Here is a 25,530-nt window from a genome sequence, read left to right as displayed (position 1 = left end):
TTGGGAGCAAGAAGCATTTCTGCTCTGGTAAAGCCAGTGGTTACAGATTCACAGTGGGCAGCAGCCCAGCCTGCCTCCTTATGTCAGTGTTCCAGAATGATCCCATTTGTAATGGTGGGTCAGGTCAGATCACCAGGCTGGCTCTGATTACTAACAATGGTATGTGAGAGGCAAATGAAATTGTTGCTGGGAAGTGTTCTCAACAGCTTAACTTCTGGTTAGCCCTTAATTATAACTGCAGAGCCTCAAATTACACAATGGAAAAGTCCATTTTCCAAATATCTTCATGTGGTTTCTGGGAAGTAACTTGCATGGACATCAACACCCCAGATTCAAACCAGTCATCAAGTAAGAGCTGGGATCCAGTGCTGCCAGTGCCCAGCACCACACAAGGATGCAGTGAAAGCTCTTGGCTATGATGCTCTGTGCACTGATTAATTCTGAGCCTGGGAAGGGTTGATATCTCCCAGTGGCAACATGTAAAACCAAGGAACATCAACATACTGAGCCTGGCCTCTAAGTGCAACAAGCCAGCAGAGCTAGGTAATGCCCAGCAAGAACTAAGGCCATCTCAATTTATCACTGTGATATAACTACAGAGTGTGTTTCTTCACCTTTTCCCCCCCATCTACTGCATCTTTCCTCTTCAGACACAAACACATCATCTCTCCACTGTGATTTTTCCCACGGATAAACAACAGTGGCTGATATGTTTCACAGATGATCAAAGGGCAGAATGGAGAGGACCGTCTGCTTTCAGGCTGCTCCAGCATTTTTCAGTCTTCTGTGCCAGGAAAGATGTTTCAGAACATGACAGGACACCAAATATTGACAGAGGTAATATTCAACAACATCCTGAGGCTATCTAGTATGAAGATGGGAGAAATACACAGGAGCAGCCTAGAAGAAAGTTCCAAAATGAACATGAAATGAATGAATTTGACTAAAAAGATAAACTAAACTGAAACAAAATTTTAGACTAGAAGAGAAAGGCCAAATACACATGAAGCTAACTGAGGACATGTTTTTGCCATTGGTGTTACGTAGCGCATGGTCAGATACAGTCTTTGTGGGGGACAGAATAAAACCCACAGTGAATTAAATATTTTGAGGCCAGAGGTGCCTTTAGGTCATCAAGTCGGATCTCCCTGTGCAATGTGTTCCAGAATTTGGCCAAATCATTCCTGCTTTAAGCTTGGTATTTCCTCCAGAAAGGAATCCATTTTGTAGGAAAAGCATAAATGCTTGAAGCATTATAATTCAAAATAAATCCTGAGGACTTTATGCCCTCCCATACGGGTAAGGCAAGCATCAGATGTGGCTTTCTGGAAGCCAAGAGAAGGGGAATGACACCAGCTCTCAGCCCACAGGCTGTAACTGTACCTCGTTCATCTCCTCCACCCCGCCTTTCAACTCCAGCCCCATTTGATCCCCCAGTACTGCAATAATAGTGATGTTGGTACTGAGAAATTGGTGTTCCACCATCATTTGGCAGCACAAAGCAGTGAAATACAGCAGGAGCTGCCAAAAATAATTACCATGTTCCCACCAAAAACTAAAAAAAAAGCTTTTATTTTAAAAGAAAAAGAAAGAAAAAAAGCTGGTGTTTAAATCCTCTTTCCTCATACTTTAATTGAGCCCAGGGTTATGCCACAATTCAGGTAAATGATGTTTATATAACTGGCATTTGGCTGAATGCATAATTCCTATTTAACAGCTGAAGAGAGGCATTTTGGGGCTTCAAAGAAATCTGACAGGTAATTCCCACTGTTGTTCTGCAGGGTAGCTGAGAGGTAATTATCCTTCTCACTAGTAAATCAATTAGGAATGAATGTATAGAAGGCTCTCCCCCTCCTCCAAGTAACTGCTAATCCTCTAAGCGCTAATGAGCAGACACTGCTAGCAACCCATCAAAAATCGACAGGAGCTGTGAGGGACACAGGGTCCTATCAGTATGTGAAAGCTAACGCCTAATGAGAGAACATCTTGCGTGGAAAGGGTCTTTTCAGATCCCTGTATACACGTCTGATGCTTTTGGTATCCTTTTCCCTACTATTTATTGCCTCAAAGCATTATTTTTGAGGCTCACAACAGATCACTGCATTGCATGCAACTCAGCAGCACTGTGCTCTTACGGGTGAAACACAAGGGATCTAGATATTCTCTACTGGGGTACCACTGCTTCTCAAACTGCTCTCCGATTCATTATTGATGGTCATCCTCAGGAGCTCAATAAAAATGTGATACTTACTCTTCAGGCCATTTATGGATGAACAATATTTACCCAGATACATTTGGAGGAGATTACAACCTAAGTGTATTTTCTGCAGCACACAACCTTGTGAATCTGTAAGGGGTAGGTACACAGTAAGCCTGATAATGAATTCGACAAATCCTGATGCTCAAATCCATTGACATCTTCTCCAAGCATTTTTCAGATTCTGAATCAATGCTTGGGATTGCTTTGCCGGTCAACAAGGTAGAGACAGCTCCAGACTAGGACAAAACACCTGTTTAATCATGCACAGTAAATATATTTAGCAGAGGTAGAAAGAACAGAAAACAAGCTGTTCCCACAGCAACCACACTAAAGCTGGTTTCCTAAGGCTTTTCCTTACAGTTTGTCTCTACATTTCAAAAGATTTTTTATTTTTTTTTTTGGAAGGGAAGAGAGGAGGGAAGACAGACAGACAGATGAGAAAGAAAATGGAGAAAAAAAGATCAGTAATCTGTAAAGCCCAATAGCTTGAAAAATTGCTGGAAGATAATCATATATCCTAGTACTGTGATTTATGAAGGAGACTTTACATCAGTGATGTAGATTTGTAACTGAGCATATTGCCTCCAATTTTGGGTGGGCAGTTGCTTTGGAAACAGAATGAAGAAGCATTAACTCTTCAGTGCCCACCGTGTTCGTTCTGGCAGAGGGTGTGAAGGCCAGGAGAGCTTATTAGGAAACATCTTCTTTTCATTTCGCTCAAAACAAAGAAGTCAAAGAAGTGTTAATCTTTTGCACTGGAAAATATATAAGCTTCACCCTGTCCATCATCTTTTCCTTCTCTTCTTAAAACTCAAAGGCATACATTTTCTCCTATAATAATCAGAGCTATGACTGCCTTAAGGTTGCACACACTGAAATAAGCATCAATCTTGAAACCTCTGTGGATTGACCAGTGATGGAAAAAACAATAGCAGTAATAATGATACTAGGAGCAGCAGAATACAAATTTGGAAATCTACTGAGGGAGACAAGAGCTAGGCAGTTTGGATGTGATGAGACAGAATTTACCACACCCCATTCTAACCACTTCAACTACTGCCAGCATTTTGCTATGAGCTACAGCCCTCCCACAGTGATTTCTGTGGGTAGCTGAGTGTACCTTTGTCCCATTACCACCCTTGAATCCACATAGGCCATAAATTTAAACCAAGAATGCATTGAATAGCAACTCCCAGGCCAAGAAACAACTCAGACAGCCAGAGCCCTTATAGCATCACATGGAAAGCATGAACAGGTGAGTTGAAAGTCATGACTTCATCTTCTCTTCAACACCTCCGAATCACATCTTAGGTTCCCCACCCACTTGCTTGAGCATACTCTCCTTTTGGCTCCTTGATGTGACATAACCAATCAAAATGTCAATTACATTTCTACCTCCAACTTTGTCACAAAGCCAGAAAATATATAAACACTGAATGCAAGAAGAAATGCCCTTTACCTTGCTATTTCTACTAATAAAGAGACAGAGAAGGCAAACAGAGGTGTATTAGCTAAAGTCAGGGTGAGCAAGAAGCATTTGTGTGCATTCGGCTTTTTTAAAGGTGTAAAGTCAAAAGCAAATAAAAGCAACCCTTTCACTCCTTTAATTTATTCAGCAGGAGATTAAGGACTCCATCCCCACAGCGAGCAAAACAGGCATAATTCTACTGAAATCCAGGGAATTACACTAGTGTAACTTAGACAGCAAAATCAAGCTCCCGTGAATTGCCAGTGGATTTCACTTCAGGATCATAATTTCTCTCAGAAGGAACTAAAAGTCATTATTTTGTTTCTACATCTACCAGCTTGATGACTCTCCCTTACCTTCCTCTTGTTAGTGGGACACACATAAAAGTAGCTCAGCACAGTCTTCAGGCCTACTTTGTCATTTAGCTTTTCATAGGTAGTGCCATAGTCTGTTGACCTGGAGAAAAGAGGAGACAAAAAGAGTGTATGTGGTTATTATGGGAAGGAAAATGACTGTGTGAACAGACACTTGGGGTTGTAGCTTGAACACTGTTAACCTTAAAATAGAAGCTTTTGAGTTTCATTCAGGATTGCAAGTGGAAAAGAAGATACGTGGGTCCTTTGGGACAGGGTCTGTTGCTGCATTAGTTCATCCTACTGCATGTGGGGAATTGCGGTCTACCCACAAAGATTTTTGTGGACTCTGGTCTAACATGCTAGTGTGGAGTTGTAAATGACACCTATGTTAAGACTCTGATCTCAGCAGCATCCTTAGCACAAATTCCCTTTTCAGACAAATCCAGCAGAAGAATCCAAATGAAACTCATCAACAACAATTTTAAGTAGGCTGATTTTTGACTTTGAGATGGGGATACAAATGTGGCTCAGAATTATAAGAGCTGAATTCGTGTCTAGATAAAAATGTATTTAAACCAGCATCTTGAGTCTTTAGTCACCCCCATCCTACTCTGTGCCAGGAACTGAGTTTTTCTGGGTTGCAGAGACAGATTCAGGCCTTTACACTAGCAAACCCCACTCAGAAGAGCAGATGATCTGGGGGTGGCATTTCTTATTCGTGACTGGGAAAAAAAAGAAAAAAAAAAAAAAAAAGAGTTGCTTCGTCACAGAGGGTTTTCTGTAGTTTCCTCCTCCTCATTTGTGGGCATGTTTGAAACCTCACTTTGCCCTGCTTGTTTCTTTTCTGCTTTCACACACTGCTTTTCCTAACAAACAAGATTTTTCCCACCAGAACAAACTGACAACTATGTAAGGCCAGGATCCTACACCTGAACAGAGGCCAACACCAGGTGCTTTAGAAGGGTATAAAAATGCACAAACAGCCAACTTATCACACTTGAACTGTGCACAGAGACCAGCTCCTGACCCTATGCAGCTTCTATTGTATAGACAGAGCAAATACAAATCTCACAGGGTGAACAAGAAAAGCTTCATTGGAAGACTGCCTGGATCTATCTATAATGTTATTAAGACCAGAATTCAGAGCCCCTACCCTCCTTTCCCCACTCACCCTTTCTATTTACTAAACAAGTTATTAGAGAACATCCAGTACCTTACCTAACAACTAGCTTCTGCTGGCCTGCAGTGTTTGGTTCTGCCTGAAACCAGTCCCATGCTTTTTGTCTGGCAGAGCAATGGCCTGTATTACACTTCTGGCATCCATATGAACAGTGCCACAGTGCCCAGGAGCTCCACATTCCCATTCTGGTGGCTGCAGAACTGAGTGTTACCTGGACACTCACCTGGCTCCGTCAGTCTCCTGGTCGCTGCTGCAGGCCAGAACGGCACCAAAATACTAAAATAGAGCCACTACAACATTAATGCTTAATATTCTTTTATGTTTATGTATAGTGTTGATATTCACTGGGTCCACATAAGTATCTTAAAGGTAATCACAATAACATACTGCATTTCTGTAGAAGTTTCCTACAGAAAGCACTGGAAGCTTCTGTCTCACTAGGTGTCAATACAACGCAGATTACATAGAAGATTTCCCCCTCCAAAAAGACTTCAAACTGAAGCAGCTTGATTAATAAAACAAAATAATCCAAGCCAATCAATTCCACTACACAAGGCCCACATTACACATTAATTCAACAGGTCAGGAATCTTTAAGCAACAGCAGGCCCAAATCAGTGTGTAATAGACAGAGAGCGCATACTAAGTTTTCTCTCTCATTGCACTCTTCCAACTGCTCTGAAGCTCCAATTAAGCCACATCTGTGGCCACACATGTACAAGCCACCACTCAGAGAAAGAGATCACTGGTTTCAATCAGCATTCAAAGAAAATACAAATAATAAATTAATATTTTCACAGAGCTGCTTTGGTTTTGTTCTCCTAGTCTTTCTCAGATCTCCCAAAATGCCTTGCACTTCTAAAGATGCAGGCTGGATGCCCTAATGACTCTTTCTCATTAAACCATTATCACTCGTTGCATTTGCCCTTTGAAAGAATAGATAGAAAGGAAGTAGGATCATTATTTCATTAGCTTCTCTAAGGTTTTCTTTATTATCATGACAGTCACCACTGGCTTCATAGAAATGTCTCGAAGGATATCACAATTAATATACTGTATTTTCATAGCTCTTTCCCATCCTAAGAAGCTGAAGCTTTTGTTTTGTATTAATCCATTCAAACTAACAAAATCCCAAAGGGCCATACTGGGAAATATCATCTCCATTCTAGAGATGAAGGAACTGAAAGCCTGCATAGGTAATGGTGCATTTTTTCACCAGGCAGGCATCTACAAATAGCCTTTTCAGGTTCTTTAATCACCAGGTACAGAACTTGATAAACAAACCTGCTAACTCCTAACACTACCTAATTCTCTAATATGAAAACAAGTATTTATCAAGGCAACAAACAAACAAACAAATAAATAAAAAGAAACTTGGAAACTCAGCTGTATAAAAACAACCCAGGCCTGAACACTTCAAGAGGTGTGACCCACAGGTGGAACTGAATAGTCTGGGCTCTGACAGACAGACCTGAGCCAGCCAACTCAAGTATCATAGTAAGTATTCATCACAGCCATAGGGATGTGAAGCAGAGGTGTGGAATCCTCTCCTCAGATGGGTTCTATCTCAGAGCTCCGTCAGGCAGAGCAAAGGAGACAGTTTGTTTTCAGCCTTAGCTATTAAGTGATAAAGACAAGCTATAAAATACGTAATCAATCTCCTAGAAGCAAAAGAGCTACAAATGCTGGGAGGGACAAGCCATCCTCCTGGAGCACATTTGACTGTCCTGTGAGGGGGCTTCTCTGTGCCTGTGACTTTGCTGTATGTGAAGAAAGAACAGCCACGGTATTGCCTTCAGATTATCAGTGTTTTACGTATAGTAAAAAACCTTATGCATCCTCTTCCAGATCAGATTCCCAGCATGCACACACTGAAGCCCCACACTGAGAACCATGTGGATGCACAGCTCCATGCACCTCACACAGCACCAGGAGCATACACAGCCCAGATTAACATTTTCTTCCCACCACCTGTGCCTGCAAACTACCTGCCGGCAGTTGCCTTTCTCCCAATGCCCCCTTCTTGTTTTCACCCATTGGCCAATTTTCTCCCAGTCAGACAGAGAAACAGAAACCCTGGAGTAATGAAGTTTCTACAAATCCCATGAAAAAAGCAAACATCAAAAAGAGAGCAAACATATTCACACTCAGAAAGAAGCGGTAGAATGAAACCAAATCCCATGAGACACAGCTCCGAACATCCAGCTGCAGGAAAACATTCAAACACAGCTCACATATTAACGCACTACAAAGAATCCATCAGCACAACACAAAGAGGCAGGCTGCTGAGCTTCCATTGCTTTCGAAAATTTGTTTCTTTCTCTGTCTTGCCTGTCCTCTCCCTCAAGCTACCCTCCCTGAGATAAAAGCCTTCCTCAAATCAAGGTCCAGGTGGCCCATCCCTTGGGGCAGCCCCTTTTGGCATGTCTTCGGGTGGCTTAGAACTCACACAAAAGCCAATTTAGCACTAACTCCATTACCCCACTTTACACCACAGTAGCAGAAGGGTTGCAGAGTCCTAAATCAGGAATGAGGCTGCCTACACAACAATTTTTAATACTGACAGGGCAGAGGACTGCTCCTCTAGAAGCTACCAGCCACCTAGCAGCAAACATGGAGATTTTCCTGGGGACCGTAGGTTCATTTACTGTAAAACAAGGGTGGAAGAATGAGATGCTGGTCAAACAGCAGTCCTTAGGAATGGGTACTCGCTGCTTGAGAGAGCAGTGCTGCCATGTTCTGTCTCTGCCTTGCTGAAGCTTTTGAAATAAAATGAAATTATTTCTTTTCCCTCTTGTTTAAGGTTTTTGACTTGTTCCTGTCTTTAGGTGACAGTGACCACTTACAGCTGAGCATCCTTCACTCCCAAAGACTTTTTCATATTTAGAAACAACAGAGATAAGTAATCTTTCCTCTCCTAGGGTTGCGTATGAGCCTACACAAAGTCAGAGTCGGGGCAGTCAGAGACCCGGGCAACCAAAGGCATGGAACAGAAACATGAGGTTAACTCCCGAATAGACCTATTTTTTTCTTTATTAGGTCACAAAAATGGCTCTACCAGGTCAGCTCAAAAGATCATCTAACCCCATGGGCAGGATGCTATGAGTCCTATTACTTAATACTATCAAAATCAGCTGTGATGGAGCTAACCATCAGAATTCAGTCCTTTGCCCTTCCCTCTCTGCAGCTGATGAATCTGGATCTGGACACTGTACAACGAAAGTACCCACAGAAGCCCTGTTGGTTTACACTTGATACTTAACAGACAAAAATCCATGTATCAGTACTCTGTGAATCTTTCCTTTTTCAGAGCTTCTCCTTTACCCAGACTTGATTACCGAGTGGCTGTAATAAATGTCATATTGCAATACTGTACATCTACAAAAAGAAACTACTATCTCTTTTTGTCTCCATCCCACTAAAGAAAACAAAAGACAGTAATGAATGTCTGTAAAAAAGAACAGAAAAGCAAGAAGATGGTGCTGCTTCCTGATGTAGGTTCTCAGCCTATAGCAAACTGTAGATCACAGATTTCCTAAATTGAAGATGATGCCTTTGTGTGCAAAAGCCATCAGTGGGCTTTTAGTTCCATAAATCTGTCTAACCTCCCACAGGGAAACTTTTGGCAACTTCACTATCCTGTGGTAATAAACGCCCACAATGTACCCACATGCATTATATTAAGGGATGATCTCCCTTGTTTTAACTTGATAACATAATTCAAAGCCCACCGGCACAGCTTAATGAGAATGAAACCATGGAACCACATCTGCCATTTGTGATTTCACCGAATCTTGTCACATTCCCTGCAGATTCAGCAGTCTGGAAACTCCCCATTCATTTAGCCACTCCTGGCAGAAATTATTTCTCCCTCTAATCATCCTGTAACTATTCTTTCTAGTCCAATTACATCTTTTGTTATGAAGTCCTTGGAGAGCAAGCTCTGTGATTTTTTTATCTTGGTAGAAAGAAAATAAAAATAAAAAAGCTATTCATATATATCAACAAAAATGAAGCGTGTTTAAAAACATCCTAAATCAATTCACTTTCCACCTTTATACCAAAGGTGGCTTCCCTTATAGTTCTAGAACCCAGCAATTCTGGTCTCTTACTTTCAAAAAGTAACTTATCAGTTTCATAACTACCTACAACCACAGGTGTTAGTGGGGAGAAAAGTTCAAGGAGATCATAGTTTTGGTGTTTCCTCTTGGAAATATATTTTTTTCCCTTTTCATGCCATTCAATTACTCCTTCCTCAATTTTTTTAATTAATGAACTATTTCTATCAACAAACTTCTGAATGACTTGAAGATGACCTTTGTTGATAAATTTCTATTTATAATGTATGGTAAAGATTGGCAAGGCAAAATGATCTTTCATGATGCTTTAGTCATCCTGATTCACAGCTCTAAATAAAGGAGATAAGATACTCCCAAGTAGCAACAATGGCCTCCTCCTTTTTTTTTTCCCCCTCCAGATTCTTCCTTTTTTTCCCTTACTCTTTTCCAGTTCTCACTTTAACTCTCACAGGGAAACGTTTACACCAAACAGTCATTCCTTTGTAGAAATGACTGCTCAGAATGGTACTGACCCAATCTTTGGAGATGCCATGAGCATGGCGTGCAGGCTCTTGTTCCTCAGTGGTGAAAATGCATTTTATGTGGTGGTGACTATGTTGAAAAACAGTGCTCTGCAACCGAGAATTTGCTCTATCAAATAGTGTTAGTGTGGTCGTTGCATCTGTTGTAGCTTCCATGGAAATAAACAGGAGGTTTTACTTTCAGAGATACCTACATATATTAGAGGCACTACACTTTTACTGCGGGACACAGATTTGTCTAAAGGCAGCTCTAAAGTTCCCACCATTTTACTTCAACTAAAAATGGCATTATATTTTTCCTGAAGTTGAGAAAATTAACCAAACTAATGGATCCTTATAACTCATGGCAGGCAAGCATCTGAACTATAACACCCAGATCAGTCTAAAAGCCTGCTGCAAAGTATGCTCTGCATTTAGCAAAACTCAGATTCTGATCAAAGCAAGCAGGCCGCTTCAGGTTTGCAGTGGTTCCTAAGCATTGCTTTATATTCTGCTGCAGAATAACCCACAATAAGGAAGCAGAAAAGCAACAAAGACTGGTATCTCCTACTGTGATGCTAAAATAAGTACTTCCACAGTAAGAATCCAAATTTCATTTACCTTAGATGTTTGCCTGAACATCTTAGCTGCCTATGAGCTGGTTATTTAACCCTAGCTTTCAAAACTATCCATATGTATTGGGTTAACATGGCAGGGTTTTGGTAGCTGGGGTTTGCTGGGGTGGTAAGTTAAGAGCCAGCTCCACCTGCTCTGAAAGAGATCAGCCACTGACCAGAGATGAGTCACAAGCAACACTGATTGTACCTGTTGGAGAGCGGATTTAAGAAAGGGAAAAAAAACCTGCTGTTCAACAGTAGCTGGAAGTGAGAATCATCTGTTTGTCAAGTCTGACCTGAGACAAGGACATCACATCCTTGCAAACACCACCCAGAAAGTTCAATTCCCAGGAAACGAATGACTGGAACTAAGGCATTCTAGCTTCACAAAGTTCTCTTTTTCTTGTCATGCTGATCACTTTAGTACTGTGAAATGTATGGAAAAGCATTACTGTTATACAGCTCTAAAGTACCTCATCATTACTCACTTCCCATTTGTTCTAAAAAATCTGACATATTTATCATGTTCTTCATTCCAGTGTATTCTAATTTTCCAAAGAAGTGTCACTTCTGACATAACACGAGGTGTGTTAACTTTTTCAAATTGTGAATCATTCAAAAACTGAAGTAGTTGAAAAGAGAGCAGCATGGAGGTGGTACAGTCCAGTGCTTCACTCATAGATATTAGAAGTTCAGTCATAGATATTAGAAGTCAGACAGCTTCCAAACAACATTCACAGTCAGCCTGCAACACTTTCCACTTCCTACCTCAGCCAACCCCACAAGCCTGACACTTCACTGCAGCTCTCAGCACCGCACCCACACAGCCAGAACGGAACTACAGGATCCTATTTGACCTGAGGCAGGGCTCCTTAGTCCTACAGTTTTTCTCCCATTTAATTAACTTAGCTCCATGGGACAAGATTGTTTCTTACTGTATCTAAAACAATAAGAACTAAAAAGGAAAAAAATGTTCAAGAGATACAGCTACCTGAGGTAATAGTGGGCTGATAGACAATGCAAGAAGATCCTCCTGGTTGTAAGAACATGTTTACCTTCAGTCACAACACAAGTGAGAGTCTCTACTTAGTACTGTTTTACAAGTAGTATGACAGATTCTCAGCTAAATCATCACAACTCTAGAAGACTCAGGTTAATGGCAGATCTGCACTAATCTAGCACTGACAGGCCTACGCTAATTTACACAATAGAGGTCAGTATACCTGAGTTTCTAAAGAGGTACGTTTGCTGTTTACATCAATGTTGATAAATGATTGTGATCCATAAGGTAGATTCTCAACATGGAAACCTACCCAACTCAACTGCTTGTGAGTTTGAGGCAGCTCAGATCGCGCACACCTGAACATTCCTGTACTCTTGTGCCTTAAGTCCCCACTGTTCAAAATATTTTCAAGCCACAGTTGGCTCAAGCTTAATTTTGCCCCAGAAAAGCCTCCTTTTTCTGCCATCCTTCTTTCTCAGCACTCAGACGCTTATCTAACGCAAAACGCTTCGCATTGGGAGAATAAAGCAGTTGAATTTTTTTTCAGACAGAAGATCAATAAAGTGGAAACAGCTTGAAAAGTCAATCTGCTCCAGTAGTCCCCCAGGAGATGGCTTGATGATTGTCATTTTAATGAAGGAATAGTAAACGGAGCACAAGGAAATGCACATCCCCTCCAAATTCACAAGGGGGGATACCTTAGGCTGAAAAGCAGGGAAAGAAGAAGCACACTAAGAGACCAGACATCTCTCCAGCTTGATAGGCCACATCAAACAGCAGTTGGGCTAGTAAGAGCTAACAAATTTCCTAAAACTGAGAATACAACTCTAGTAATACACTGCAGAATGATATTTCCTCTAGGTATTAGATGAGAAATATTTTTGTTCAGGCCCTGAAGCACAAAGATTAATAGCCCTGATGCCGTTGCTCCTAAGTAGTGTGCTAGAAATGTGTTTCTTACTCATGCTGAAGTCACAACTTGTATCTAAATGGGTTTCTGGGGAGCTAAGCATCCTGCATATTATCAAAGCAAATAGAAAGGGAAACCTGACTGTGATGCTAGATGCCACGGTCCTTTTTTTTCTAGGCATGCCATGGAGTTTCTTTGTCTTTGCTTTTAGTCGTCATTCATGGAAAGAATCAAGTTCACAAGCAGGTAGAATGCAGACTGTGAGAGTCACTGAATTAAAAGTTATGTTGTACTAAGTATACTGGACGACTTGGAGATCTGCAAGCTTCTGACTCCGCCAGACTTCCAACATGATTGTGATCTTTCTTCCAGAGTCACACACAGTGACATATTTTGCTGTGACAACTACATAGGTTGGATGATGGCAGTTCCCTCAAAGATTCGCACAGATGTGGACAGTTCAGCTATAAACTGAGATCAACACTTTGCTAGCCATGACAGGTGAACTGGAATTACTGTGTGAAGTCCCATGCTCTGTGCCATGCCAGAGGTCAGAATACATCAACATAACTGCCTATTCTAGCTTTCAAGTCAATGACTCAGTATGTCTGGGGCCTTTGGCCATGCTTTCTACTTGAAATTGTGCTGTAGTTCCACTCAGAATTTCTGCCTGTTTATGGACTGTTACTCACATTTCTGCTTCCACAGATCCATGCTTTCAAGTAAATCAGAGCAAAAGCACAATACAACGTGTCTCTAATTGCATTTTCTCTCTGCATAGTTCCTTCAGAACTCTTGGACAGCTTTAAAGCAGTGGCACTGAAGTTCTTTCAGTCATGTTACATAGTATAGGAGAGAAACTGCTTTATTCCTGCATTCCACCTGATGCTCTATTTAACACAGTGCTTCAAAAGGCAATGAGAAAATGAATCATGATGCTACATTTCTGAAGGGCACCATTAAGACCCCAGGGATAATGTCAGCATAAAGGGTCACTCATCTTTCAGCAGGTAGATTGCAATAGCCTGTGATTAATTAGGAAGTAGTGGCAGCTCATCATTAGCCATTTCCTAATCCTTTTTAGTTGCCTTACGAGAAAGCACGTGGTTTGTTTTAACATCAGCTTTAACATTCTGGGAATGAACCTTCCTGCAGGCTGAACAAGCCTAGTCCTAATCAACCACCCATAGCAGGGGCAGTTTGCAGGCTGGTCTCTGCACATCTCTAAAGGTTTTATTCTGCAGACAGTTAGGAAAATAAAATATGGGTACTATAGAGGAAGGTACACACAATGCCACAATTATTTTTAACCTTTGTCACAACTGAGATATCAGTGCACGAGCATGTTGAGCATACGAAGATGTAAGGAAAACAGTGCATCTCTGTGACTTATTGCAAAGAGTCATGTCAGTGATGGGTGGCCATGAATCCAGGGTGGATGAAATTCCTTCCAGTGCTTCATCCCTACAGGAGGTCTCTGGGAGTAGGTTCAGACAAGAAATCTACTGGATTCATACAGTCATCTGAAATCCAGGAACTTCTATCAACACCACTGCCTTGAGTACACTCCTTGACTGCGCATGCTTTAGCATTAGAAACTACCCATCACATTCAAAACTGGAAGCTTCAGTACATTACAGTATGCTCCTCACAGCCTCCACTACATGTATATTACCCACTCTTAACTAAGTTCCAGAGCGGACCTACATCATTTAGCTAAATGAAAATAAAAATAAATAGATAAGTAGTATCATCTTCCACTAAAGAATAAAGGCCAAGAGTCAACAAAACATTTCCCAACCCATTCCTTCTCTTTCCTTCATACTTCCCTAACTGCTCTGGTTTGTGTTTACCTTAACCTTTGTTCATGCAGTCAGGAAGTGCCTTTTCCCAGACTCCATAGACTTGCTTATTTATTTGTTCTTGACTCAGAGGTAAAGGATTGTTTCCATGTTAATGAGCTAAAATCATGGATCAATACAGTTCACACTGAGACTTAAGTGCTGTGATTATTGAAAGCGGGAACACAGAAAGCGATGCTACATCATGTACAAGTGCATCTATTACACAGTTGCTAAGCTTTAAACAATGCATTTGTAACAATCAGACCAGCATGGTAAAATAACAGCTGTCTCTTCAAGACAACAAATGCATTGTAAATGCATTGGGGTGTGCTATCTGAAAGAGTTATTTCTTTGACCATACTTTCCTATACAACTGATGCCAAAGATGGAGCAAGTAAATAATGATGAGTTTTTCCTACAAGTAATTATTTTGCAGAGATTACACTCTAATAGCTCTAGTACACAAAATATTTACAGGAATTAATCTCCCTTCCTCACGGATAAGGGCAAATGACAAACACAGACTTCTTTGCCCACCCAACCTCTCCTCCCTCCCCCCGATCGTTTTATTTTTAAACCATATTCTGCCACCACTTATCAGGGTCCCTGCAGCAAAAATGGGAAAAAATGTTAAATGCACTGCTGGGAATGGGATCTCATCCTTAATGACACCATCAATAATTGCTGTCACCAGCTAATATCAGAGTTGCAACCTTACAGGGAAGATAAAGAGGCAGGGTTTTTCAGCCTGTGCTTTCTAGACAGACTCTAAATGTGATTTTGCTACATGCTCTTAAATGCTGCCTGAATAGCTCATAGGAAAGCAAAAGCTAAAAGCAGATTGAAACTATACAGTGAGTAATAAAACTAGGATTGTCCTGTGGATGTCCCGGAACTGTGTTGGTCTCAGAAAACAGGAAGAAAACACAGTAAAGGCTGTTCTACAGCAAAGCTTACACCTTTGATGGCACTTCCTTGGCACTAAGGGCATCCCCAGACAGCTGCTTCTTCATGCAAACATATTCCTGTAGTTCCCCAGCCATCAGGGCCCAGATGTCCCTTATGACTTTTCTAAATTGAGGCTACATTGTAAACCACTGAAAAGTTACTTAGAAACTCAGACCTTGTCATCGCAATCCAGACACCATTAAGAAAAGGTGCACTACAAGATCTTTTAAGAAGAGGCTGAACAGTTCCTGGTTATAGCCTGAGGCTGGAGACTCGAAATCAGTGCCTCTACAAATACCTGCATCTTGGGAGCCTTGACACTACCTGCAATGAGCACAGACCTTCCCTCACACCAAGCTTTAGACCAGAACACTGCTCCCATTCTGTAAGATACACTGGAGGACAGATACTGACAATCTCCATGCTTTTGTACAACAAACCAAGAACAGACCAGTTGTTTGAATGCTTCTCTCTTCCTTCCCAGTGCAACCAAACATGCTCTTCAGATGAACTGAGGAGGAGACTGGCATACCCTGCCAGCCCTGGTTTCAGCTGGGAAGTAGCAGCTCCTCAAGCCCAGATGTATGGAGTCACAGTGTCTTCCCAGGTGATTCAATGATTAAGTCCCAGTCAGAATTAATATTTTAATCAACAGATAACAACTGAGAGATAAGCAGCATGCTGGGAAATCACCCTGAATTTCAGATTTTAGAGTCTCCACATAATAAATATTCAACACGTCACAAATTTGTTTCTCCAAACCTTGCACCTTCTCCTTTTACTGCTCATGTCTTTCCACAAAAACACAATGTTTTGGCTCATTTTTTTTAAAAAGGTATGTATATGACCTAAGAGGCAAAAAATCAGTGTTCAATTGATGGCAGTCTAAACTACATGTCTCTTTAGTTACATGCATGAAACATAAGAACACATTTTCATTGGTGAAAATGCTCATCATTCTGGAACTATTTGGACCCCATCACCTGACAGTTTGGTCTATGCTCATGTCAGAATAGTCACTTCCAAGACTCTAAGCAAGAGCACGTCACAGAAACGAGGTGTAATGTGCCCCTTGCACGTAGCTGGGAGATGTGATCTGCTCCCAGCTCTGCCCTATGGCTCATCTCCGCACTCCTTACAATCATGGCAATCTCTGTTCACAAACACCACATAAACATGATAAATAATAGAACAAGAAAGACTTCTGCTGTGCTGCGAGCAGTGGTTCTCTGCAGCCACTTCTCTTCAAAAACAAAGACACGCAATATTTGATGTGTCATGCAGCTCTCCACTGATGGTTCCAAGACCATCATGCGGCTGAACAGTACCTTTTCCAGTCTCATTGTCTCACTGAGCAAGACAGGCAGAGCAGATTCTATCATCTTAACAAATAAGGGAATGGAAAAGTACAATGGTTTCATCCCTAATAACAATTGCTTTGGTTGTGCAAGCTAAACCTTTTGGACTGCATTAGCCCTACACCACAGCCATGCATACCCAATGCAAATCGAGATCTGTATTTATACTGTAGTAATAACTTGGAAGAACTTGTTTAATATCGGAAGACTTAGCGGAGCAGATGAATGGCTCTGACATGATATCCATGGGATAGAAATTCAATTAAAAACTGCAAGTGGCACGGAAGTAGTAGTTATTGTTCAACATGTATCGTGGGGCCTTTGTTGAAATACAGCTATTAGCTGTGCTGGTTGAGAAATTCTGTTTTCCTTTATGGCAATCTGTTAGCTTGTAGAAAATTAAATTAATAAAAACACAGAATTACTCTCACACTATTAGAACATAGCAAAGCCAAGGGCTAGTTATGTATTTTATAATTATGGATTAAGTACATTATGCCAAGAAAATTAAAGAGATGCCAGAATTATAATCAAAATGAAAGATTACTTGCTTCTAAAGGCTGACAGTGTGACTATCACATGTAGTACATGCTGGTTTGTCAGCCGTTATCTTTCCCCATCACAGCTCTCCAGAATGTTAACAATTAATCCTAATGCTACAGCTACAGATGTGTTTAACCCATAGTGGATGCACACTTGCATAGGAAGGCTACCTTATGTAAGCAGCATCTCAAATCTATCTTCTATCTTGGAAAATTAACTTTACTTCCTGAGAACAATGAAAAGGAGAATGGAGGAAGAATTATTTTCAGGTAGATGGAAGACAGAGCTCACTAGGAAAGAACTCCCCAGTCCACACCAACCTTTACCAAGTTCCAAAGACAGAAGAAACAGGAACAACTGGGATCTCACTGATTTTGAAATGCTGCATCATGATGAAACTATTTCAGTTTTCTCCTCCACTCACAGGGTTTCCTGACCTCATTTCTAGGAGTAGATAGCTATATTCACATTGTAAGACTCCAGATGGAACTAGGGATCTCATGCTAGTCATTTGGGCCTATCCAGCTTTAGAAAACTAGTTCAAGACACCAGTCTCTGACCGAACACATTTCAGCTAGAGCAGATATGAGCACAGTGCATGGCAAAGTAGCAAGCAGCATAGGTATTCTACAAGCTCTTCTGCCTCCAGGTCAGAATTAAGGGGTTATTTTACTAGATTGTTGTATGGTTTTTGTTGTTGTTTTGTTTTTGTTTTGTTTTGTTTTTTGGTGTTTTTTTTTTTTCTTTTCGTTGTTGCTGAGTTGAGGATTTTAGCAACCAGTCTCCAAACAGTGATTTCTGTTGCTTCCAAGAGCTGTATTTATTACCTATGCTGTGTAAACACAACACTCTCTGCTCTAGGGAATGACCTAGCAGAGGATACCATGTTTCTCCAGTACAAGAACTCCAAGTCTAACACCTTAATAAATGCTTTACAGGTCAGACAGAGAGAGGTTAGTGACAGTTAAGGGCTCTCTGCTCCCTCTCCTTCCACATAGCTCAGCAGATGGACTGTGCTGAGTGGACAAGGGGAAGCAGGTTACCACCGGCAAGCTTTCAGAGGTGTCAACTCTACAGGTACAGAGGTACAGGTTGAGTACATGGCAAAAGGCTGCACTGTGCTGAGTTGGAGAACTATTAAATTATCAGGGTAATATAAAGAGCACACTGTTCTGCCAGCAGCCATTAAGTGGGCCACAAGCACCTGTACTTCTCTTTCCCCACCCCTCAAGAGTTATCATCTCTGGCTAGAAGCACTCACTAGGATCATGAAAATGTTTTGTTGTCAACTCCTCTGCTTCACTTTCCCCACTGAAAAGAAGAGATGAGCACACTGGATGACTTCCATCTTGTCTTTTTTAAAGGCACCTTCTGAGTATTTTTTCCATGAACAAAATACCTAGTGTGACCAACATGATTAAATAAGCATAGAGGAAAAAAAAAAAAAAAAAAAGAAGAAGAAGAACAGCAAAATTCAGTTAATTTCTTGGGTTACATTCAAAAAACATCCAATACAGGTTCTTAGCTGAAAAATCATAACCTTAACTTAAATAGCATGAAGAGATATTGACCACCTGCTGCCAAAGTATGCCAAGGCATCGCTCTCTTCATAGGCCAAAAATTGAAACCATCGCATTTCCACTGCAGACAACTAACAGCATAATCACCAGTATGCCTGTGAATCTCCAGTGTCCTCCACGTTTGCTGCAGCCCTAGGCTAGCAAAAGCAGGAGATTCTGCACAAGCTGTGTGTTTGCAGCATTGCCTGGGCTGCCTTTATACAGTGGGATGAACAGAAAAAGACATCAGCCACGTTTGCTATTATCTGTGCTCACCAGCACCCACACTGTATCTGCCATATCAGCTGGGCAGCATCCTAACAAAGGGAGAAGAGAGAGAAATCTTCCCCTTGTTCCTGCCACATGCTCACCTCGCCTTCAATTCCCAAACATTGATAGAAAGGATTAAAGAGAGTGCTACTTAAAACAAAATGGATATAGGATTCAAAAACCAATTACCAAAGTATAATCTTGCTCAGATGAGCGTGCTAAGAATAATTACTATCCAGAAGATGAATGTTTGTTGAAGATGCATTACAGAAGACTGTGTAATTAAACATCACAACCAATCCTAATTTATTTACCAAACAATTCACATTTAAAAGCTCACCTGAACGCATTCAGGCAAAAGCTACTTGGGAATTTTTGTAGTCAAAAGTTTGGGAAACAGCAAAAACAGGAAAATAAAAAGTAACAGGAGAAATAACCAACTTATCACCACTGAAAAGGAGAAGGGACAATATTGTCCTGCTCCTGACATCATTTATCCTTTAAAAAACATCATTTGGTAGAATGGAAAGAATCTCTGATATCAGCACATGCTTGGTCCAAGCAAGTCATTTCTAGGAAGGATCAAACTGATGCAGAACAAGACGGGGCACTGTGCCAGGTAAAGATTTTTGAAAGGCTGTTTGTAGCATCTGTGGGGTGGAGGGAGACAGCAAATGTAACCTCTGTCAGTATACCCCTAAAGTCCTTTCACTTCCCTTATTCTCACAGCTGAGGGAGAGCTTACATCAAAGATACGTGTGACAGAGCTATTATCAACCCACACATAACTTTATTCTTCTGCATCCATACTGTTCCCATCTCAGGTTGAAGCTGTTTTCAGAAAAAAAAAATAAAAATGAAAGGCATCCTTATCTTGGCTCCTCTGCAGTCTGGAGGACAACATAACACCCTACCTCCCAAGCAATCCAAGAGGCCCACAACCAGGTTCCAAGTGCCACAAGCCCTGAAGCCCAAGTCCTGAAGCAACAACACTAAGGTCTCCCCTTACCACATATCCCTCCAGCACTACTTACACCCTGACTCTCCACAGCTGCCCTTTGACAGCTTTGAGGTTTTCATGGAAGCATGCTGCCAATTCTTGAGTATTATCACACTGCTGAGCAAGTGATTTAGAATCCAGAGAAGGACCTCTAACAACCGCTAACAGCAAAATAAGATGCAGAGCCCTACCTTCCTACTGACTGCATTCCCAGGCAACAACACATGTATTTCTGGAGAAACTCTAAGCCTCCGATAAGAACAACTCTTCTCTGTCTCGTTACTCTCTCATAAACACACATTCTGTCTCCAGCAGTCATTTTTCAGGTATTTGCAAGATGTGAGTATGAAAGCTTGGAAGGGAGATAATATTACTGTTAATCAAATGTTCCCATGCAAGAAATGTACTGTCCCAGAATGAGAATATCAGAACCACAATGTTCATTTTATTAACTGATTTATAAAAATGCAATTAACAGCTGAATAGGGTAAAGATCTACTCTATTCTATAAATCAAGTTTTTATCTGCCTTCTTCCTTATTAAAAAAAAAAAAAAAAAAAAGTTTTAAAATGTATAGGCCAGGTGTATTTCAAAGAATATTCTCTGTGCATACTAGAAATGGTTGTATGTAAACAGAAAGATTTTCAAAGCGACCTACCTAATACAGATGCCCAACTAAACTTAATGAGTTGGTCTTCTGCTTAAGTACACAACTTCACCAATCTCAAAACAGCCTAAGATTTCTCATATCTAGCTTTGCCCTGAAGCATTTTTCTTCTTTAAGTACATTTACCTTGCCTCCAGGTCATTCTCTCAGCATCATCTTCCCTCCAGCCATTGAATCTCATGACAGAAGCTATCCTATGTGGTCTCTCCAGCCAACCACACAACTTGAACAATAAACTCTGAATACTAAATATGCAAAGAGCTCTTACTGTTGATAATCTGTGAAAGAATCATAGGCCATCCCTTCATACCTGAGAGAGCAAAAAAGCATGAAAACCTTGCAGACATTAACTGAAAGAATAACGCTTTACTGGCCCTAACTTGGAATTTGAAGAGCAAGTTTGGGGCTTTTTATAACAAATGCTTTTGATGAGCCCATGTTTAATATTGTATTGAGGGGGAAAAAAATAGTCATGGATAAAATTGTCCATTAGAGATCTGTAACTTGCAGAATCACCAGCAGTCCTGACTGCAAATTCTTCATTGAGATATCTTGATGGACAAAAAGAAATGTTGAAACATCACACTCCTGCCAAACAGAACATATCTAGATAGAACAATTTTGGATCTACTCTGGCATTTCAGCCATTGAAACGTCTCCCAGGTAAGGTGACAGAAATGTCATAGCTCAACAGAAAACCTTTCAGGGCATGCAGCACCTATGCAGAAAAAGGAGAGCATAAGTATGCAAAGAAGGCCATTACCTGCAGAGTAATTTGTCATAGTGGCCTCTCATTTGAGCCCTCCCTTAGCAGACAGCAGCAGACACATAAGCCCCAGGCTCACTTGTATGCCACAGCAATCAGCTACAGCCGCCGCACCATCATTTATGTTATTTCAGAGTGAATGGAAGTGAGGGATATCTCACAATTTGCTGCATAAAAAGACTCTGGCAGAATAAAGCCGTATTTGCAGAACGTAAACAGGGATTTCACAGTGCCAAGTCTTCATTTTTATCACATCAGATAGCTCTTCTTCTAAAGGGAACTCTGAGGAAGGATAACTAAAGGTTGTTAAAACTTGCTGCAGCTTTGAGTTTATGACTGCAAACCATTTATTCTTTTTCCTCTCAACTACTTGCAACAAATGTTGCTAGGCAGAAAAAGCCAATATAAACACTTGTAAATGCTCTACTGAGAGGCAGAAGGGAAAGAGGTACACCATGCTGAAAGGGCTAGATGAGGTTTTGATTTTAAAACCCTATATACAACATAACAAGTATTTAATGGCAGTGAAACAGAGGCAGCTTTCTTTCAGTACTGCATAAGGATCTACAGTCCATACAAATATAGTCCATGTCTTATTTTGTGCAACGCACATCCTACCACTGCTCCTGAAAATGTTCAAACTCTTTTTGCACTGCAGCAAATTACCCAGTAACTAGAGAACCGATTTTTGAGAGGGAGAGGGGAAATGATCATGTTACATACGTTTAAAGGGCTGCTGTAAGAACCTTTTTGTTCCTTTAGCTGAACAAATGCAACCTGGCACCTCTTTACAAAAACTAGCTCCAAATACAAGACATTACCACGTTATTCAGTGCACCCCTCGTAGGTACAAGATATAATTTACCTGCAGAGGAGGCATGCAGCAGCACCTCATAGATATCAACCAGTCCTGAGACTTGCACATTTGCTCAAGTGTACCTCTAGAAAAGCTCACACAGTTTATGTGCTATTGGAGGAAGAAAAATCCCTGCCTGAGCTTTGTAGTGCAGCATCTGCATCCAGAAGCCTTGGCACCAATCCATACAACCTCTCTTACCAGCTTCTCCTGAGGCCCAGACTTCCACTAATCTGTTCCAGGAGCTGTTTTTTACAGGCTAACCATTTGATACAGAACAGAGTGCTTCCTTTTGTTACTTTTACAAAGCCTGATGGTAAATCTGGAAAAGTGTTTTGAAAAGCTCAGCCTTATTCAAATTTGGATCCTATGTTAACAGCCTATGTCTAAATACATATTTCCTCTCTTTAAGGTTGTATATTCACTGTGCAATCACCAACAGTTCACAGTTTTTTGACAGCTCTTCTAAGTTTCCTTGAGAAGTATTTGCAGATCAAGTAAACCTTAGTCCTCCATTTTGCAATAATCTTTAAATTTAAAAATTATTTTGCAATAATCTTTAAAAAAACATAGTAACAATTTATGAGCCTTTTCCCAATACATATGCACTTCAGAACAACCCTTCTTTGAACTTCAAGAAGTATATATACAAAACATACCTACTATTCACAAGCAACCGAAGTGAAGACAAGGACTGAGACAGCCCTTTCCCAAACTAGACGTCTGTCCTGCTATTAGCCCAGATATCTGGGATATTCCACCGGGGCAAGCAGCGCTTTGTAGAGTTTTAGAAACAAAGTTCATAGAAGGCAGACATGTTATGATCCTGGGTGGCTTATTCCTGCCCCCACTTCTTACTGCTTCTGGAATCAGAGGGATGGGAAAGTAGTTTTTTTGCACTAGTCACACAACTAGAGCTTTCTGACAAGATTTTTTTGTGTGTTCACCTTCTCTCAAGACCCCTCACAGATTTTCTCTAAGAGCATAGGCAAAAGTTCAGACATACAGAAAAAAATTCAACGTACTTCTGACTTCAGGCAGCCCCAAAGCGCGGTCTCAGATTCCTGTTCCACAAAATCACAAAGCATCCAGCCTTTAAGATTATAACCAGATTTTTTTCTGGATCATTTGCCCACAGTGAAGAGTCCCAGACAAAATGCAGCAAGAGAAAGATAGAGGTTAAAAACACAATCCAGAACAGTCACAACAATACATTTTTCCTTATCCTAAAGAGACAAAGGCCCTGGGTCTAATTCCAAAGGAGAAATTAAGCACAACTCCCCATTCCTGGCCCTTTAACCTTCACAAGTTTCTCACAGAAACACATATCGGGTATTTTCTCACAGAATCCTGAACTAACATTGCATTCCAATATGTTGTTGATAATATTCCCACTCTATCTAGATGTAGGCAACACTGTGTGAACTTACATGTATTACAGATAGTATCTTGAACATTTTAAAGACAGAACTGTGGTAGCAAAGCAATAAAGAGTAGAGAACAACACCCCAACATTTATCCTCTCTACGCATTTTTCAAACAGAGATCTGGAAAATCTTCATACACTGGGCTACAGACACCATCCTTACTTGTGTGGGTCACACATCACTGCACACCTTTCTGACCAGGCACAAACAACAGATGGTTTTCATAAGAGATGCATGCACTGCACACACTCAAGTTGGGAAGAGCGACTGGCTAGAATCCCATAATCATTCCACACCGCAGTCATGCCTGCACCCTTGGTGCCTTAAGCCAGCACAAAAAGCAGAGACTCCACACTTCTGAGTTTCTGAGAGAGAACAGGGCACACAATATTTAGATTAATTCATTGATTATGACCATTTTATGCAACACTCCTGAAGGGAAATCCCATGTCTCACAGTCTTGTTCACATTTTCCTTAACTTAAGAATTATTCATTGCATAAAGGAAGAAAACATAAAGAAAACAAGGGGGGGGGGGGAGAGAAAAAGACACAGCAGCAGTTTTTCAGGAAACTTCAAAGTCATCACATTAAAGTAAATTCACTAAACCACTAAAACCTTTTCTCCCCAAATCAGCTTTCTCCCATGACTCCCCCAGTATTTCAAATGGTGGGCAGAGTCAACCAGGCCATGAATTACAGCTACACAAGGAGATGATGTCCTCTTTCTTAAGTTTGATAGCAGTTTTGCACTACCTGGATGGGCATCTGTCCACCCCAAACAGGTACGCAACTCTGGTCACTCAAACCATACCTTCCCAGCAGCCTGACCATTGTACTGTAGTCAGATCCCCTTCTTGCTCTCACAAAGGCACCTTATGCAAACTTTAGAGAAGTACTTTCCGAGATCAATGATAATTGACTGATTAAGTATGCCTAGTGCTGCCAGAATGTGAGCTGATTGTGTAATAGTGCTAATTAGTAACTGCCAGAGCTCATTCCAATTATTAACCTTTATGAATGTCATTTTTAAAGATAAGAGTTTGCAACACAGCCTACTGCAGCATTTGTAATGATTTTTGTCACTTGGATGAGAGGAAACAGTGACCACTGATGCTGGGATAAAGGTAACACAAGAAAAAAGCCCTAGGAATAAAGGATTTTACCCTTGCTTCCTGGAAACTGTACAGAGACTTCACAACAGAAATGTGGATTGTCTGTACTAACCATGTTACACAGTGAGCCACAAGGCAAGACATGAACTTCTCATGTGTTGTGAATAACACTCCTCTGAACCAACACGAGATGGTGTTGATACAAACCACCCTGTACTTCCTCATAGAGTCAGATGGACCACCACAGACTCCTCTACAATGGGCTCTTCTCAAAAACAACAAAGTTGATCTTGGTTTGTTTCTTGTGCCTTGCACAAAATAGAAAACAGGCTCTTGTGGGTACAAAGCTAAATGTGCCGTGTTAACTCTGCAGTCCTTATAGATGTCTCTTTCACTTTTATTGGTTACAGATAATAGAACCAATGGGATTTTAATCTTCCATGGGACATTTATTCTCTACTCTGCTAGAGGCACACTGAACGATGTACCACGGTCCACTGATTACTCTGTATTTTTAACTACTCCATGGCAGTAAAAGATTATATCTGAAACTGTGTGTTTTAATGGATGATCTTCCTGCCTTGGCTCTTAGCCATGCTTACAGCTACAAGTAGCCCAAGAAAAGTACATGCCCTCTCATATGCTGGCTTTACAAAGAACTGTACCTGGGGCACATCAAGGTCTACAGCTTACCTTTGATCCCTGAAATAATTGTCTGAGACTCATGGATATATCGTGGCTTGCTGAAGTCATCAGGAAATTTATGCATGCTCTGCACCTGAGTTGTGTGACCACTACACGGTTGTC

General features: G+C 40.9%; 1 protein-coding gene across 1 annotated transcript in view; it reads right to left on the bottom strand.

Moving 5' to 3' along the window:
- The window catches only part of SORCS3 (sortilin related VPS10 domain containing receptor 3), a 261,834-nt gene that overhangs the window by 143,491 nt on the left and 92,813 nt on the right, over positions 1 to 25,530 (bottom strand). The window contains exon 3 of the mRNA XM_015867276.2: positions 4,085 to 4,184. Within this exon, the coding sequence (XP_015722762.1) occupies positions 4,085 to 4,184 (100 nt within the window). The remainder of the gene's footprint in view (positions 1 to 4,084; positions 4,185 to 25,530) is intronic.

This window comes from Coturnix japonica, chromosome 6 (assembly GCF_001577835.2).
Source record: "Coturnix japonica isolate 7356 chromosome 6, Coturnix japonica 2.1, whole genome shotgun sequence".
NCBI classification, from domain to species: domain Eukaryota; kingdom Metazoa; phylum Chordata; class Aves; order Galliformes; family Phasianidae; genus Coturnix; species Coturnix japonica.
This window is presented reverse-complemented; position numbering and strand designations above follow the sequence as displayed.